Source organism: Eptatretus burgeri, chromosome 9 (genome assembly GCF_056783735.1).
Source record: "Eptatretus burgeri isolate ZD-2024b chromosome 9, Ebu_testis_v1, whole genome shotgun sequence".
Taxonomy (NCBI): domain Eukaryota; kingdom Metazoa; phylum Chordata; class Myxini; order Myxiniformes; family Myxinidae; genus Eptatretus; species Eptatretus burgeri.
The window spans coordinates 65,386,416-65,405,863 of NC_140969.1; the positions used below are offsets into that span (position 1 = coordinate 65,386,416).

Here is a 19,448-nt window from a genome sequence, read left to right on the forward strand (position 1 = left end):
TGGTGCTCATTTCGCCGACCTCAGAAGGATGACAGGCTCAGTCAACCCAGGCTGATGACAAGCTGGTGTTAATTCAGTGGACAACGGGGCTCAAACTCAGGACCAAGGATCCCAAGCCACCGCCCTAACCGCGAAGCCAACATTAGGCTGAGATGGTGGTAAACAGCTGTATTGAATACCTGGAGGGAAGGATGAGATTGAAGAGAATGTGAAAGTTGATTCTACAGGTGGGAAAAATGAAAAATGCTTTTGATTTTTTTGGTTGAGTGATGAATCGACAACAATGAAACATCCGTTTATTGAGTGATTAATCCAAACCGATGAAAGATCCACTTGTCGGGTGATAACTGAACGACGATGAAAGATAAGCTTGTTGACAAATTGAGGTCAATGAACTCTATCATGCATAAAAATGAGATGCCAAAGCGATACTGATATATCACTATAATACTATTTGCTGTGATGTACCTCTCTCCCCGAGCACTCCCACTACTGTTTTCTTCCCCTTTCCCGAGTGAGTGGATGCTGCATTGGATTGTGTTTGTGATGTCGGTGTGATCGAGGGTGCGTGATCGTGGATTGAGTGAGCAGGTCGGGATGTGGACGCGGGACGATGATTGGATAATAATTGAAATGCAGAGAATTTGTTCTGCATCCATCATCGTCAGGTTCACTATGTCAGTAAATTAATTTTCGTTCAAAATCTTGGTAGATTAGCAAACCTATACATTTTCGAAAACGTTATGACATGGGGAATCTAAAAATACATGTTGACATTTGCGGACATACCTGCATGGCCACCATTTTGAAAATCCAAAATGGCGGCCATGCAGGTATGTCCGCAAATGTCAACATGTATTTTTAGATTCCCCATGTCATAACGTTTTCGAAAATGTATAGGTTTGCTAATCTATCAAGACTTTGAACGAAAAAAACAGTGAACCTGACTATCATGAAAATCACCATAACATTCATTGATGATCAGTTCATCCTACCTGTGCTGGCTTGCTCACATGGAAAAGTGAATGATAAATTACTAGCTGCCATTACTTCAGTGATATATCCAAGTTGGCAAGTAATGAGACAGATTTCTGTATGAATGTTTTCTTTTGTCGCTTCCACCTTAGTTCTGGACTTTCTTCGAGTTCAACGACCGGTTGGAAGCTATTCTTAGTAAGGCTTTTATCTACCGGTGAGTTGTGCAGCATGGGTTTTTTATTTTACAACATGTGCCGTAGTGCGAATCTCTGATAAACCTTCCACGCATTTCCCATGAGATGTAATAAAATTAACATCAAATTCTCATCAGATTTCATGAGAAATGCATGAAACATTTTTTTAAAGGCTGAACAGGTGGCTATATGATTTATTCAATGGTTATAATTGTACTTCCAGGTTGTGTTTTATGAAAATAAATCTTAAATATTGTGTGGTGTGGCAGGGTAATTCGTACCACATGCTATCTGCTGTACACCCTCCACCTTAATGCATGCCTCTACTACTGGGCCTCCAACTACGAGGAAAATAAAGCTTCTGTTTGGACATATGATGGAGAAGGCAACCAGTATGCAATAATTTTTTTTTCTGTGCCTTTTGCACTCCTACTTTTGTCTTCCCTAAATGTTCAAAAATATCTATTTAATATACCTCACACTTTTAACACAATTCTCATCTACAGCTATAATTCCTGATTTGGAAAATAGAATAGTTCAGAGGTAGTGGATTCAGCTTCGTATCGTTTACCCAGTGTTTGATTCCCATCCTGACTTTAAACTGTCCTCCTGGTGCTTTGCCGGCAGGGCATTGCATCTGGGCCATTGTTGCTTTTGCTATCTGTTTCCTTACTGTTTAATTTGCAATCTTTTTTTTCCCCATTTAGTCACAATTAACGTATGAAAAGAAAATGTACAAACACGATTCTGCATCGTAGATTGAGCAAGAATGCAAAGTTAATATCAAACTGGATTTATGTCCTTAAGGGTTGAGTGCAGATATATTGAATGACAGAATAAGTAGAAAAATAATAATAAATTAATTAACTGAAGTTTGGAAATGAAACAAACATAAAAACCATTCTTGTAAAACTACCCACAATTGCAACATAAACTCGAACGGCACTCGTTAGAGCGCATACCTCCACCAGGCTGAACAGTTTTCGTTTTGTATCCCACTGATAGGCTGAATCTGGATTCGGACCTGAACCAAAATCGAATCGGCTTGTTAAGCATGGTGTTGGCTTTGTGGTTATGGCAGCTGGCTTGGGATATTAAGGTCCTGAGTTTGAGCCCCATTGGCCACTGAATTAACACCAGGTGGAGTTGACTCAGCCTGTCATCCTTCTGAGGTCGGCAAAATGAGTACCAGTGTACTGGTATCAGGGCACAGCATCAGTGGCATAGTGGCACCCCAACAAAATGATAGCTACCCGGCAGCCAAGCTGCCATATGCAAGAAGAAGATTGGCTTGTTCTTGTCACCGAACCAACTCATCCACCTCGATTTGTCATAACTCGTGCACAACTTTTTGAAATATCACACTATATATCCTTTTTTGGCGCATCTCTCATGGTGAAGAATCCCATAAAAAATTTTAATTCTCGAATCTGGATTTAAATCCTCACCAAAATCGAATCGATTTATCTTCGTCACACACCCAACCTGTCCATCAAATTTCGTCCGAATCCATCCAGAACTTTTTTGAGATATCATGCCATATGTCATTTTTATCCCTATCACTCAATGGTGAAGAATCACTTTGAAATTCTAGGGTCCAGATCCAGATCTTCACCAAAGTTGAATCAATTCTTCCTTGTCACACACCCAACCTGTCCACCAAGTTTAGTATGAATCCGTCCACAACGTTTTGAGATATCTTGCTATATATCGTTTTTGGCCCTATCTCTCAATGGTGAAGAATTATTTAAACAAGAATGACCACACTGTGCTCACAACCTGCGCCAAAATCCAGTAACGGGCTAATTGGGAAATGCGCATCTAAAGCACTCTAAAAAGATGAACAGCAAGATTGGGAAACACACACTTAATGCGCTATAAAAAGATTAACTCGATACCTTTTATCCATGTCAACCTCTGCCATGGTTATATGTCAGAATGAGCTTATTCATCACATGGTTACAGATTGTTTTACCCCAATATGGGGCCATTCAAAAACTACGTAATGCTATTTTTTGTAACTTATGTAGCACAACACTTGATTAAATAATATAATGTAACACTTGATTATGTAGCATAACATTACTCTTGATTATGTAACATAATTTAACACTTGATTACCATGCGTTGTGACATACCATGCGCGGGTTTGATTAAACGACCATGTGCCCCACACACGTAACACTTTTTTAGTATGTATGATGTATATGGTCATAAAAAAGGAACTAAAAACCCCCCAGAATAACACGGGCACCAGGTTTCTGTATATACGCTGCAAGATTATGACTATACACAGCTGGAACACCAACAACAAAGCTATTACCTTGGAGTAGCAAAATTATGGCGTTCACAGTGTGAAACAGAAATGTTTTGACTTAAAAATCCATCTAAATCACGTTGGGAAAGTTTAAAATCATCAATGGCGAAGAGAAAGTCACCATGAAACCTGTAAGATCACAGAAGGCAGCGTAGACAACAGCACGCAGGAGATAGGCACGGAACGTCAATCCACTAGCATATTGTAATATCGAACCATGGGTGGACACAAGGTCCAATCTTCCACCCGGTCAGTCACCAATTTAGCAACGGATGGTCCTATAGCGAGGCTGTACGCCATCCACCGGGAAAACCGAAAAGATCTTTACTTTAGTTTCTGATGCACAGCAACTCCAACGAGATCTTTCACCGAAAGCCAGTTCACCCGTCTAAAGGATGTAGTACCGAGCGATAAACCAAGGTGAACCGCCTTGTTTAAAAACCTCCTCATGAAGGCTCTTCACACCAATTTGTATTGGACATGGTCTGGCCCACATCATTAATTACAATTTCACCTTGAATCAAGCATCAGGTCGACATATCAGTGGCGAATACAGAATATATTAAGGAATGAAAGGGGAAGGAAGAACAAGAAGCAAACACACCGATATAAATAATTTCTCTGATAATAATTTCTCCCACACCACAAGACTTCAACGGCTTACACGATATATCTTGGGGTCCAATTACTCACATGCACTAAAGAAAGGAATAGATCACAAGACAGAAAGCACCTTCTCACCACGTAATGCTTGTGCAGGGCAGCGATGGGCTGATGGCAGTGGTCTCGATGGTAGGAAGATGGCAGGCTGAATTGCTTCTGGGCTCGAGTCTTCAGCCTAATGCACATGTGTGCTTGTATTGCCTGACTCTCGGACAATCGTCCTCAGTTTGCCATTGATGGTTTACCACTCTGTTACACGCAGTCCTCTCCATCATCCTGCTGAAGCTTCGCTCCATCCAAGTCTCACTGAGCCCCGCAGGACTCAACCCAATTGCCCGCTTTCCTGTGGAACAGTCCACTCTCAACTTCACGCAACTGTCTCTGTCCCTCCCCCCCCTTCGGCCTTTATGATTCACGACCATGCATACCTGTGCGCTCCTTGGCTCCCCTTCTCGCTTTTCACAGCTTCTATGGTGTTGAGCAGGTCCCTAAGACTGCCATTCTCCATATAGCTCTTACCTTAGGCACAATCAAAAGACACTTCTTTTGCCTTCCTTGAGGGGGGTAATTTGCTGCCTTGCAGAGTTGAAAACATTTTATAAAGCAAACACATTAGCAGATTACGAAGGGAAATTATTTAAAGGATAAATAGGGGAGGAATGGTGAGAGAGCTTTCAACACATTACGGAAGGTTGGGGCACATTTATCAGCTTGTGAACACATTTTGATACATGTCCTATCATTTAACAAAGAAACCACACACTTATGCTCGATGTTTATTCATGACATATCCTGTTCCCCCCTATGGCTGGCCATTCCTGCAACAATATTATAATACATATGAAATGCCATTTTTTAATGTAAAATAGAATAAAACAGGAAGCCAGTGTTGCTTAGAAGACTGAGGAATATCATTTCAGGTTTTCTTTTTTAATCTGTGGTTGCACACTGAGAAAAATAATCTGAGCTAGTCTGTGGTTGCATGCAAAACTTCTACTATTGGATTACAAGATAGAATATCATTACTATGTGTCAGATTTGCAATCGAGATCTTGTCCATTGTTTGATAAAACTTATGCACACAGAATCATGTTTTCGATTTCATAATCCATAATATTTGCCATAAGGTATAATGACTTCATCCGATCAATGGGTACTGCATTTCTAAGAAAAATACAAAAGTTCCTGACACAATTTTGATTGACCATCGAAAACATTTCGTTTCTAAAGTCACCTCTGCATCACTGACTTTTAATTATATCGCTTGGTGAATAACTTTTACTTACCGTCTTTATATTACAATCAATTTCTACTTCTCAAAAACGATACATATTGCATCACGTATGTAAGACAATGGATTCTGAACTTCCAATGCGAGTGTATTGGCACATATTGCCTGTATTTTGCTTCTCAGCTACATCCGCTGCTACTATTTTGCGGTGAAGTCTCTACTGACCATTGGTGGCCTTCCAGATCCCACATCTCTTTTTGAGATCTCATTCCAACTGCTCAACTACTTCCTGGGTGTCTTTGCTTTTTCTGTCATCATTGGACAGGTCACACCCATCCACCTGTGCATGTCTCACTGTCTATGTATTGTCCTCTGCATGTACAATATTCTGCTTTAAATTGTTTGGATACACAGGTATTGACACTCAATGAATCACAAAGTATCATATCGCAACAGATTGAACGGAGGGAAGCCGAAGATATGTTGCTTAATTGGCTCATATGTTAAGTCTTTTTACATATTTTGAACCAGCTTAAAAAAAGTTCCCTTATTCAAGCTCCACTTATTTTTTGACAGACTATTACATAATTGTGGTAAATTTCACCTTGGCAACTGACAGATGCGGGATGTTATAGGAGCAGCAACAGCTGCCAAAACTCACTACCGTACTAGTATGGATGGAGCATTGGCATACATGGCATCCTACAATATCCCGCGTGCTGTGCAGAACCGCGTGCGCTCCTGGTACGAGTACACCTGGGCTTCGCAAGGCATGCTGGGTATGGCACGGCATGGAATATTATGACATACAACACAATGCACCATAATATAATGTAATATCATTGTAATATGATGCAATATTCAAACTATAATAATTGTGATTATACAATATATGACGTATCGTTTGAAAATTACGAGGACAAGGACTCGTGACTTTGTGACTTGTGCAATGGATTAATAATTGCAAAAGTTAATGTTCAAAAAATTTTCCACATCAATGTAATCCATTAAATTATTTGTTCTTTAAAACGTGGAAATATAGCTCGTATAATGACAATATTGCCATCTTCACATTGGTTGTAATCGCCTTGAATGGGTGTCAGAATATGTAACGGAGCCCTCCCAGGGTCCAGAATATCCCCTTCTTTTTACAAGGATCACGTTTTGGGGATGAAGTTGTGATGTTTTGATTTTGTGTTCTCATAGCTTTGTTCCAATGGCTCTTTTAAAGATTTGGATGGTCCATTGTAATATTTAATGGTATAATTTTCATGTCAGTTTGGTTCTGCTTTATCACTCCAGCTGCTCTGACTATCAATAGTACTATGTATGCACTCCTCCTCTTCCATGTCCTCTTGGCTTCGTTTTTTAGGTCCTGGTACTTTTATATTTGGCTAATTTGCAGGTTTATTTTAGGCCAAAGTCACCAGCTACTGAAACCAGCTCGATTAGCAACACTGTCCTTTCCTTTTTATATATATATATATATATATATATATATATATATATATATATATATATATATATATTTGAGTACTATGTCCTGTCCCAATGCCTTGTTTTCAGTGCTCACGATTGGTGGGATCATAAGGTCGTATTCTTGAGCACTACATCCTTGTTTTCAGCGATTGCCCTTAGTTTGTGCTTCCATGACTCCATTGTATGTTTTGGTGTGACAGGTTTAACGGACCATTCTTCTCATATACTGTGCAAATGATTTAAATGAAGATCGATTAAGTTTACGCTGTAGTTCGAAAAGGAAAAGGTATATTGGATGGGGGGGGGGGGGAGAGGACGAGGTGGAAGTCAGGAGAGGGGTTACAAGATCATCTTGACAAATTATATTCTTAATATTAAATGGAAAGGTTGACGTCAAATCATTTTAAGAACGTGGAAACTACTGATATGCAATATATGAAGATAAATACTGTCAGGTCACCATTGTAGCCTGTTCTAAAAATCTGTTTGAATCCCTATTTGACCTAATTGCTGTGATGACATGTAAGGAGTCTGAAACAATGTCAGTTCATCCATTTAAACATTTTGATATATGTAAATCGAAAATTAAGTACTCAGAGGGATAAGGATTCAGTCAAAAGATCTTTTTTCATGGAAAGATATTCTATGAAGTCCCTTACTTCTGAGTATAATGTTTTATCAAGAGGATGGCTGTTAAGAATATGGGTTGATCTGATCAGCATATCTACTTGCTTTACTTTGCCTACTCGATATGTACCCCTTTTCGAGCCTGTGACTTTTATTAGATCTTCACAGTTTTTATTCTATTTCTTTCAGGTAGTTTGTGGTTGTGCAGCCTCCACAACTTTATGACACCTCAAAGACCATACCGTATGTCACATCACATGATCAACATAATTTGCGTTATGGGAGTTTTATTGCCTCCAAGAAAACAAAATTAATTGCACTTTCAGCAAAAGACTCAGTGGTATAATAGTTAGTGTCCGCTCCGAGTCTGGGAGCTGGGAGGTTGGCGGTTCAAATCCTGGCCGAGTCTTACCAAAGACTTTTAAAATGGTACGTGCTACTTCCTTACTTGATATTCAGAATTTCAAAGGATAAGAGCACAGACAATCCTCATAGGTTGCCATCAATGGTGAGAAAAGTGGTGCCATTGTTGTGATGTTGCTGGTATCCAGGGTACCCTTGAAAGTGATGGCATTTCCCTTGAGCTCAGTCGCTGTTTATTTCATCTAATAGTTATGTGTTGTGTCGTGTATGTTCGTCTGTATGTCGATGTGTGTGATGTGTGTGTGATGTGTGTGTGATGTGTGTGTGATGTGTGTGTGATGTGTGTGTGATGTGTGTGTGATGTGTGTGTGATGTGTGTGTGATGTGTGTGTGATGTGTGTGTGATGTGTGTGTGATGTGTGTGTGATGTGTGTGTGATGTGTGTGTGATGTGTGTGTGTGTGTGTGTGTGTGTGTGTGTGTGTGTGTGTGTGTGTGTGTGTGTGTGTGTGTGTGTGTGTGTGTGTGTGTGTGTGTGTGTGTGTGTGTGTGTGTGTGTGTGTGTGTGTGTGTGAGACAGTTCTGCAACAAGCCATAGAGAAGATCATGTAAAAAAACAAAAAGATGAATGCAAAACTATAAATGGATATACTTGTCCCAATAAAGTTGCAAATATTGTAAACAAGACCTGAAACTGCACAAACAATAAATATATACCTTTTAAAATCCACCATGAAATGTTTAAAGTAAAAAGGATTGGTGTATTATTGTATGTTACTGTGAGGGACATGCAAAACGTTCCAGTAACGCGATGCAATAATTAAAGAAATTCCTTTTTTTTTCAATACACATATACTGATTTCAAAAGAAACCGGGCGTAGTGGTGTGCACCTGTAATCCGGCTACTCGGAGGCTTGGGTTGGAGGATCGCTTGATGACGGGAGCTCTGCGCTGGGCCGCGTTATGAGAGGGTGTAGGGCAGCCCGGAATCATGGCGAAGCCCAATCCTTATCCCTGTCTCGTAAGAGGCGACCAGGGTTGCGTCAGGAAGGGAATCCGGCCTAAAACCTATGCCAAATCAGTATGCGGATCATAACGGATGATCCGCTATGGCGACCCCTAACGGGAGCAGCCGAAAGACGAACAACAACTTATTTCAAAAGAAAAAATTCCTCACTATATTTCTGATGTACCACACTGTTACAGTTAGCAGTTTCTGGGCAAGAGTTATATTGGGTGGTTCGCCATTGACTTTCCAGCAGTAGGTAGCACAGGAATTTGTAATTTTTTCAGGGTGCTGGAGATAACTCACCTACTCTTCATGAAGGACATTGTGGGATCTTTCACGTCCACCAACTAATGCTGGTAGATGGGACATCCAGTTTAACATCCAACACACACATTGATGAATCACCCTGCCTGTGAAACACTGGGATGACAGCGAGTTTGAAGCTGGGTCAGGATTCAAACCTAGGCCAGACAGCTTTGGGGCAAGTGTGTGTACCTCTTGGCCATCCTACCCCTAGTCACCAAAAAAAAAAAAATCATCTTTCCATAACTATTGCTCGAAATGTTATATCATTCCAGCTTGTGTCACACTGTGTGGGTCGTGACAAAGTTGCATCCATGGGGTTGCAGGTTATAATTGTCTCTCATGTGCGTTGGTGTGTTTGTCCCTAGATGAAATGGAATTGCTGGAACAAATTCCAGCAAAGATGCAACTGGATATCGCCATTGATGTTAACTTTGATATTGTAAGCAACGTGGAACTCTTCAAGGTGTGTGTATAATCCCAGATAATGGGCAACTAGCCTTTATAAAATCGAGAGTCGATTTGCAGCAATGTAAAAATAAGGGCAATTTATTTTCTCATGTTTAGAGGGGTATGCCAACCGCTGTGAGCCCTTCTCGAAGAAAGACCTCTCTCTTGCTTTGAAGAAGGGCTCAAGCTGGAAACATCGCTTCACCCACCTTCCCACAGTGACTAGCACACCTCTCTCAACATTTGGTTGAGAGAAGTCATTATAACCCCAGATACACTGACTTTTCTCAATTTGTTCATGCACACTCTGTAGTGAAAGCATTTAACTTGTCACTTCACAAGATATATATAAAGTAAAGTGAGATGAAATACACAATTACCAAACAATCTATTTTTACTTATATAGATGAAATATGAAGAACATATTCAATTCACACAACTTTAGTAATGTGACTATCATCAACAGGTTGCTTCTCTCCAATTGCATTTTGTGTTTGCACCAGGGCTGTGATACTCAGATGATTTATGACATGCTTGTACGCCTGCGATCTGTGGTCTATCTCCCTGGTGACTTTGTCTGCAAGAAGGTAGCGCTTGCATCATGAAGTTGGATGTTGTATGGATCAGACCAGATCAGGATGGAGTTGGGAAGGGTTGAGTTGATTGGCCTGAGAATGATGAGAGATCTCAATGATTGGTTCATTAGTAATAGTATGCCAGAATGCCACTGATGTGCCCCATATGACGGTGCAGGGAGAGATAGGCCGGGAGATGTACATCATCAAATCAGGATCAGTGCAGGTGCTCGGTGGTCCAGACGGGCGACTCGTGCTGGTGACTCTTCGAGCAGGATGCGTCTTTGGAGAAATCAGGTGATTTTAAAACCACATCACACACACTTCTCCTTGCTGAACAACTGTTCTCCATTAATGATGATCACTGTGTCATGTTAACACATGTTCGCGTTCATGCTAGCCTGTTGGCAGTGGGTGGTGGGAACCGACGTACGGCAGATGTTGTAGCCCATGGTTTTACAAACCTGTTTATTCTGGAGAAGAAAGACCTGCACTCCATCTTGCACCATTACCCTGACTCACAGCACCTCCTGCGAAAGAAAGCCAAGTATGCCAAAACCAAGTTCCTCTATCTCATGGTCTACTGTAGTCCAAATCAAAACTATATGTTTATAGACTAACAAACTATTTTAAATAAAAACGACTCTTGAAAGATGGAGAATAGCTATGCAACCTCAAGTAACAGCTCTGATATATCTGTGCTCCTTAAAAAGTCTCATTGCTGAGTTGGCTACTTTACCCTGCATTGGGTGCCCTCCCCCACCCCCACCCCCACCCCCACCATAGGCGTCTCCTTTCAAAGGGCACAAAGGGACCCAAGAAGAAAGCAAAGAAGCGACCAGAACCAGTCATCCCCCCACGGCCTCCGACCCCAGTGCTCTTTCGTGTCATGATGTCTGTGGCGAACCATTCTGGCCTCCTGGGTCATCTTATGCGGCGAGCAAAGCGTGGAGAACCGGTAGCACCTGAGGTGTGTTAGATGGCCTTGAAGCAAAGCATGTCACATGTTACTTTGTGGTATAGATTGATAGAGAGGTCTATGTCAATGTGATTGCAAGTATTGGTGGAAGCCTATGTTGTACACTATCTTTCATTCATCAAATAAGTGATTGAAATATACGACAAGAGCTCAAATCAAATACTGTGGCATTGTGCCAATTTACCCAATTAACTTCAGCTGGATTAGCCCCTCCTCTTATATACTGTGTGGGAGTGTCACGTGTTCATCATTGGCGACAAATGTCACATGATGAGTGATGTTGTGTATTGCCTGACTTTTGCTGCTGCACATGTGACAAATGACAAAGAACCTTCCTTAGCACCTGGTCCCACACATGTGATAAAATGAAGTGGAGACTTCCTTTCTTTTGGAGCATCGGTGCCTCCACCCTTTCCAAAATGGATTCCTTCACCCCATAGTCAATGCACTTGCTTTCTCTGTCCAATATCACGACTTCCTTGGTGCTTATGGTATGGCCGGTGGTTTGCAGATGGGAATACACCACTGAATCTGAAATACACATCACGTTGGATTTCTTTTCCTCAGGGGGACTGAACTTCACGTGCACAAGTTGTTGTCTGAGAGCGTTTTGGGACTTGAAAGCAGTGGACATTCAAAACCTTGCGAAGGATGTTTGACCCTGTTCAATAAGCCTGCGCCATATATGGTATGGTGAACAAAGTTCTTGTTTCTTGGATGGCTCATGGTCGACTGTCATCGTGCTTGTTTAGGCCATTCAGCTTTAAGAGAAGCCCATCTGGGGTAAGTACATCCGAGGTGTGTTCAAAAAGTATCCAACCTTAATTTTTCGTGTGTAAACAAATGAAGCTAGGGAGGGGTGGTTTGGTGCACGTATGTCGGCGATCCTAATCCGTATGAGTGAATATTTTCCCGCCTGTTGAAGCTGTCAGTCGCCGACAGACCGCCGATGAGTGAGGAAGTGTAAGTGAGCATCGTCGGATTTTCGTTTTTGACAAAATGATGGAAAAAAATTGAACAACGCTACTGCATCAAATTTTGTGTAAAGCTTGGCGATTCCCAAGTGGAAACGATCCGCAAGATTCAACAGGCCTTCGGGAACGAAGTAATGGGCACCACACAGATAAAAGCATGGTACAACCGCTTCAAAGATGGTCACACATCAGTGGAATGTGAAGCACGTTCTGGTAGGCCCTCAACATCTCGAAATGAGATCGTCATTGACCAAGTGAGGACCCTGCTGATGCAGGATCGTTGAATCACGATCGGAGAACTTGCAGACGAGGCGGGCGTCAGCATTGGATCCGTTCATTCCATTGTGAATGAAGATTTGGGCTCAAGGAGAATCTCAGCGAAGTTCGTGCCAAAGCTGCTAACGATCGAGCAGAAGCAACTCCGTTTGGAGATCGCACAGGACATGCTGGAGACTGTGAACAGCGATCCCAACTTCTTCAACACAGTGATCACTGGCGACGAGACCACAGTGATCCGTCATTGTGTCAAAAACGAAAATCCGACGGCGCTCACTTACACTTTTTTTTTTTTTTTTTTTTTTTTTTTTTTTTTTTGTATACCTTGGTCGAGGCTCGTATGAGAGCTAACACACAACTCACAGCAAGGAGGCATGAGACAAGAGGGGTGGGAGTGGAAGGGACAAAACATTGGGGAACAGACACAGGTGAACTGTGGAAGGGAGAGGGATGGGGATGGGACGGGGAACATGGCGAGGAGAAGATGGACATTACAGGGACTTTCAGGAAGGAAAGCAGGAGAATTGAAGGAAGTGGGCTTGGGTGGATTATCGGGGGTAGAAAAGATCGAGGATTTGGATGGGGGAAGATAAGAGGTGGTGGTGAACAGCTGTTTTGAAAGCCTGGAGGGAAGAATGGGAAAGAATAGAGTGAGGAAGTTTATTCCAAAGGCGGGAAAAAAGAGGAATGAAAGAGTGAAGATGAGCAGTGATTCGTGATTTTGGTAGTTTTACCAGAAGGGGGTTGTTGGCGGACCTTGAGCGCCCTGTGCAAATGTGGTTGGGACAAATCGCAGAGAGAGCAGGGGGGTCAAGGCTGGAGAGGAGTCGGTAGAAGACAGAAAGACCACCGACCAACCTGCGGTGATTGAGTGAGAGGCCCAAAGACTCAGCTTCATTGCGGGAGATGCCAATGATCTTAAAAGCCCTGGTTTCGACAGCGTGAAGTCGAGAAAGGTGGGAGGCAGGAGCACCAGCCCAGAGGGGAGAGCAGTACTCCATCAGGCTACGGACAAAAGCTTTGTAAGTAGTCAGGAGCTCAAGAGGGCCGAGGAAGGACTTTGCACGACGGAGGATTCCCAGTCGGCGACTGGCTTTTGAGGAAAGGTTGGAAATGTGACTTTCCCAGGAAAGGTCATGGCAGATAGTGAGACCCAGAAGCTTGAAAGAAAAGACTTCTTCCAGAGGATTGTTGAGAAAGTGGATGGGGGGGTTTTGTAAACGGTCCTTTCGAAGAGACATAGTGAGAGTGTGAGATTTGTGTGGATTGAAAGACATGTTCCACGTGTTGGACCAGTTTGTGATTTTATCCAGATCTGCAGTGAGCGAAGAAGCTGCTGCTTGCCGGTCTGAGGGATGACAGATGGTACGGCAGAGGGTGGAGTCATCGGCAAAGAGAAATAGAGGATTTTCCAGAGAGTCCGAGAGATCATTGATGAAAACCAGAAAAAGAACAGGGCCCAGAACGCTACCTTGAGGAACTCCAGCCTGCACAGGAAGAGGGGATGAAAGAACTCCATTTAGGGCTACACGTTCCTCACTACACTTCCTCACTCATCAGCGGTCCGTCGGCGACTGACAGCATCTGCAGGCGGGAAAATATTCACGCATACGAATTAGGATCGCCTACATACGTGCACCAAACCACGCCTCCCTAGCTTCATTTGTTTACGCACGAAAAATTAAGGTTGGATCCTTTTTGAACACACTTCGTGTGTTCATATACATACATATGTGTGTGTATATATATATATATATATATATATATATATATATATATATATATATATATATATATATATATATATATATATATATATATATATATATATAGTGTTGTGGATTTGGAAAGCTATAGCACTCAACATTCAGGTCCTTTAGCTCAGTTATATCGGTAAGTACATGTTGCCAATTAGGGTCCCGACCCTAGTCTAATGGGTAATTAAATGTTCCTGCGCTGTGAAGTTGTTTTCATAATCAGGTTTTCTTTTAGTTTTTTTTTTTTTAACACCACCAACTACATCATCAACTCCACCGCCGACCGCACCACACCGCTCTCGCTTCACTCCTGTCACCACGCCACCTGGCCAAGAGAGGGGTTTGCCGCCCATTTTGGCGAAAGGGAGGAATGACGAGGGCGCATGCGCAGAAGGTCGTCCGGTGTGGAGAAGGCAGGGTTTGGGGAGGAGCCATGCGGTGGCCCTCGACCAATCGGCGTGCAGCGGGTGGGATGACTGCGACCCAGCCAATCCGGGCCCACGGCGGGAGAGGGCGGAGTTGCGAGGAGGCGCCCCCCCCCTCGAAGCGGGGGAGATAAAAAAGGAGTCCAGGAGTTCGTTCGGGTGTGCGCAAAAAGGAGTTCAAGAGTTTGTTCGTCATGTACGCAAAAAAAGGAGTCCAGGAATTCGTTCATTCTGTACTTGGATCGGCACGTTGAAAGTTCGTTCTGTTCAGTGATCAGCGCGGTCTGCGCGCGCGCTGAGGGTTCATCTTACTGGAGCGCTCGCCTTGCTGGGCTCGTCGTGCTGGTCTTGGTGGTTATTAAGCTGTTCTAGAGACGTCGTCCTGTTGGGTCTTCGTCGTCGTCGAGGACAGGTCCAAGACACACCCTGGCTTTCAGCTCGCCTGTCTCTCCGAGCTGAAAGGAATATTAAAGGCAATAGCCACCATTTCTGTCTGGGTGTGCGTGTGTCTGTTTGTGGTGCCCGTCTTGTAAGTAGTAAAGTTGCATAAGTGCCTGTGCTGTATATTATTTGCATTTCTTTTATTTGGTATAAATCTTCCCTTGCGTGCTCCCAAACAATTCCCTCATTATTTGCAATAAAAACCCCAATTGTTGAACGTGAACCTGCTCGTTGCGTCCCTTTCCTCACATTGACTGCCATGGTGCATTCGGGGAATTAACTGGCTAATTAAAGCCGATAAACGTAATAATCTCATCTGACGGGACTTGGCGATATATAACCGCTCGGCCTCGCATACGGAACGAGCCGCTTAGCGGCTCGTTTTCGTGCAGGTCCCGTCGAGGTTTAAACTCGAGGAATCGTCGAGGAATAATTAGGTACATCGATAATTCGGCGATCGACCCTGTAACGCGTGGACAGAAGAATTGGTAGTTTATGATGCGTTAAGGCATCCGTGACTGCATTTCCAAGTGATGTCACCACACCACAGTGGCCAATCGGCGGGGAGCCGGCATCTTCCGCGCTCCGCCTCCGACCCAGCACCGTCGCCATTAACCACGCCGTCTGAGGAGAAGCCGTAGGCGGAGCCACGAATGCCCCCCCCCCCCGCTGGAGACTCTGCCCAAGGGAGGGAGTGCCCCGCCCACCGCGCGCCTGTCCAATCGAGAGCAGACGATGAGTCACATGGGGCCTCCGGTCCAATGGGAGGGCGAGTGGGGAGGAGAGAAGCGTTCATTGAGCGGGAGGGGGCCGATATAAGGTGTGTTCTGAGGAGATTTCGTGGTCGTTCGTTTTCCTGCTTGTCTTCCCGTTTCTTCTCTGCCCGGCTCATCACCTTGGCTTCTACAACGACCTCGTCCTGGCCCCAGAGCTTCATGTCATCGCCTTCCACCTGGCTGGTACAGCGACACCAGTCTCAAGACCAGGGGACGTCTGGCTGCACGCTCGTGGCCAGGTAGCCAGCTACCCTGACCCTCAGCCCGACTGTCCTCTGTCCCCGATGGGCTGGAGGTGCCATTAAAGACCCAGGGGTCCACTTCTGTCTGGGTGTGTGTGTCTCTTTGTGGGACCAGTCTGTTAAGTAGTGAATTGTATAAGTGTTTTGCCTGTACAAACGTGCATTGCCTGGTATTCGGTTTAGTTCTGCTCTTTGTGCTCCCTAGTTCCCCATTATTATTGTAAAATAAAACCCCAATTGTTGAAATGTACTCAGCTCGTCGTGTCATTTCCTTCATTGGCTGAGCATGTCGTGCGTGTGAGGGATTAGTCGGCCATTCTCAGGGTCGCAAGATAATCGGGCTGGCAGAATTCGGTGATACCACCGCTCGGCTACGCACACGGAACGGGCCCGCTTAAGCGGCTCGCTTCCGTACGAGTTCCGCTGAGGGTGAAGTACCCCGGAAGCTGGATCACGTGGATACTTCGGTAAGTTTAAGTTGGCAATTAACCCTTCCCCACGTGATCTCCCCATTGGCGTATTTCGGTCCAAAATAAGCAGAACCCGTCGACCCGAAGTTTTCCGGGCTGGCGATCTGACATTCCGGGTGATCGAGCCAAGGCGACCAGCACTCCATCGAGGGTCGTGCTCGTGGCGACGTGCGGGCGGGAAACCACAACAATATATATATATATATATATATATATATATATATATATATATATATATATATATATATATATATATATATATATATATATATATATATATATATATATATGTTCGTATATACATGGCTGACAGGAGAGGGCAGGATGATGCTCGTGGAAGGAGGGCTCTTTTTCTACAGAAGCTCGACACCGACAGCTCGTGAAACCTTCCTTTCTTTACCCTCACATTTTTGTTCCTTCCCTCACGAAATTTCTCAGTCTTTGAGTCTTCTGCTCATGAGAGGTTGTCCCGTTGGTTTCTCATTTCTACCTTTTCTTCTGCTTCTTCCCTTTCTGCTTTCTGAGCCATCTGCTCAGGAGCGCTTTTCGTCCCTGATCGCGCAAGCCCATACCATGTATTTCTCTTGCCTTTCTGCTTCTTCTTCACATCAGCTTTCTTCTCTCCTCCTACAAGCCTTCTTCTCCTCCCATTGATCCGCAGCCGATGGGGTGGGTCCACGGCATCACTTGTGGAAAATACCACGCCATTCTGAGGGAACTTTCAACGCCACCCCGCCCTGCCCTTGACGTGCCCAAAACTGCACCGAGAGCCCCCGAACCCCCTCCCTCATACGCAAAACACCCGCTCGCACTGTACCACCAGCCGCGAGAAGCACCGCACCTCGCAGGCGACGATGAGCACCGAGCGCCACAAACATTCGTGTGAGATGCAACATGAGCATGCATGCAAGAGCACTTGATGGTTTACCAAGCAATGCACGGATGGATGGAACACGGAAAGGAACCCTACATGACCGAGAAATGACCAAACGCCTGCGGGATTGAAGGTATGACCAATGGGGTGAACGAGGGACGGTTGAAAAGATGTTTGATGGAGGAGAGATTATTGGTGGACCGTTGGAACGGGCCGATGGGGTAAAGGAGGGTTAATTGAAAATAACAGAGGGAATGAACAGCACAATGGTATGAAGGAAGAAAGGTTGAAAGTAACAGAGTGGGAGAAGGGAGACATTACACTGGACAAATACAGCCAAGCCACCACATGCCCACCCTGAGCAGTCCTTTGACAAGGGGGCAATGACGATCCATACCAAGACTAATGAAATAACTAATCATCGGGTCACCTCCGTGTCCATGTATGCCCTCCCCCTGGGCTAAGTTTTCAAAAACCATTACAACACATATATATATATATATATATATATATATATATATATTTATATATATTTATATATATATATATATATATATATATATATATATATATATATATATATATTTATATATATTTATATATATTGTTGTGGTTACCAAATTCGCAAACCACCATTCAGGTCCCTTAGGTGAGGTATCTCGGTAAGTGCATGTGTAGTTAGGCCCAAACCCGTTGTCTAGTGGGAATACATGTCATTTATGCGTGCTGCGACTCTTCAGGATAGCCGTTTTTCTTTTACTATCTTTATTTTGGACCAACCGCCATGATTACCACCACAACCACAACATCAACCAACAACCACAACCACCGCTTCACCACAACCGCCATGACCTTCACGTCACACCTCGCAACCGTAGCATCACCACCGTTCTTGCCCCGCTGTGGGTACCGGTGTTGGACTCGTGCAGGGCGCGCGTCGAACAGCGTGTACAAAATCACGGATTTTGTGCTTCAAAAACGGATCAAAAACGACACACGCCCACTTTTTGCCGTCCAATCGGTGAGCGAGGGGCGATTTGGCCCCGCCTCCAGGACGATCGATATATGCAAATTTGTGGATCAAAAAGCCTTCACGCCCACTTTTTCTCGGGCCAATGGGGAGCGAGGTGAAAGGTCAAAGGGAGGGGGTCAAAGGCGAAGCTACGGGGGGATAAAAGGACCGTGTTCATCAGTCAGGAGAGTCGAGAGTCGGAGAGTCCAGAGGCGGAGAGTAGGAGAGTCGGAAGCAGAGGGTCATGACTTCGCGGGCGGTGGAGCTGCTCGTCGTGTGCGTTGGAGTCGGAACGGAGGGGACGAGCTGTGGAAAGGCGGCGACACCAGACGAGGGGGTGCTCGCGTCGTGCAGGGAGCTGCACCCGAGGGAGGCCGACAGCGCGACCTGGCCGAGGTGGAGACGCACACCAGGGATAATAAAGATCCTCTATACCCCGAGCATCAGCAACCCCCTCCTGTTTCCCCCCGCGCTGAGATAGTGCGACCAAGGGGGCCCCTTTCCCACCCCCTACCAGACATTGCCCGCGAGGCCCGCGGGGTTGCGGCGCCATCGCCGCTCCGCGTCTCATCACCAGACGGGTAGGCGCGACCCGGTCTCGGCCTCAGGCCCGCCTCATTCTTCGGGGTATTCTTTTCCTTGGTTTTGGGTATGTGTTGTCGGCGCCGTCTGTGAGGTAGAATTGTATAAGTGTTGCCGTGTGCTCGGTAGTCGGTATTAGCTCTGCATTGTGTTTTCGCTTTTACATTTGCTTTTTGTGTAAATTGCATTGTGTCTTTTCTGTGTGCATTTGGTGGAATTGTATATGTGTGCTTCCCGTGTGCCGCGAATAAATGTGCTTTTGTGTTGAACTGTTTCCCGCTTCGCTTCGTCATTTCTCCCATTGAATCCTCATCTTGCTTCACGTAAAGGGTTGGTAGTGGGCTGAATACGCCCGATAATTAATCGAACCGTCGAGGTCGACGAATAACACCGCTCGGTTATTCTGATAGTACGGAACGGGTCGCTTAAGTGGCCCGTGTCCGAAGTCGACC

At 44.4% G+C, this 19,448-nt stretch overlaps 1 protein-coding gene across 8 annotated transcripts in view; it reads left to right on the forward strand.

Moving 5' to 3' along the window:
* The window catches only part of LOC147020241 (cyclic nucleotide-gated channel beta-3-like), a 141,729-nt gene that overhangs the window by 120,308 nt on the left and 1,973 nt on the right, over positions 1-19,448 (forward strand). For 5 of the 8 annotated variants that reach the window (XM_085895452.1, XM_085895450.1, XM_085895448.1 and 2 more), the window contains 9 exons: positions 1,128-1,192; positions 1,442-1,564; positions 5,567-5,708; positions 6,003-6,162; positions 9,532-9,629; positions 10,117-10,200; positions 10,367-10,485; positions 10,589-10,735; positions 10,975-11,158. In XM_085895452.1, the coding sequence (XP_085751578.1) occupies positions 1,128-1,192; positions 1,442-1,564; positions 5,567-5,708; positions 6,003-6,162; positions 9,532-9,629; positions 10,117-10,200; positions 10,367-10,485; positions 10,589-10,735; positions 10,975-11,158 (1,122 nt within the window). The remainder of the gene's footprint in view (positions 1-1,127; positions 1,193-1,441; positions 1,565-5,566; positions 5,709-6,002; positions 6,163-9,531; positions 9,630-10,116; positions 10,201-10,366; positions 10,486-10,588; positions 10,736-10,974; positions 11,159-19,448) is intronic. The other 3 variants (XM_085895455.1, XM_085895454.1, XM_085895456.1) reach the window with 3 other exon arrangements.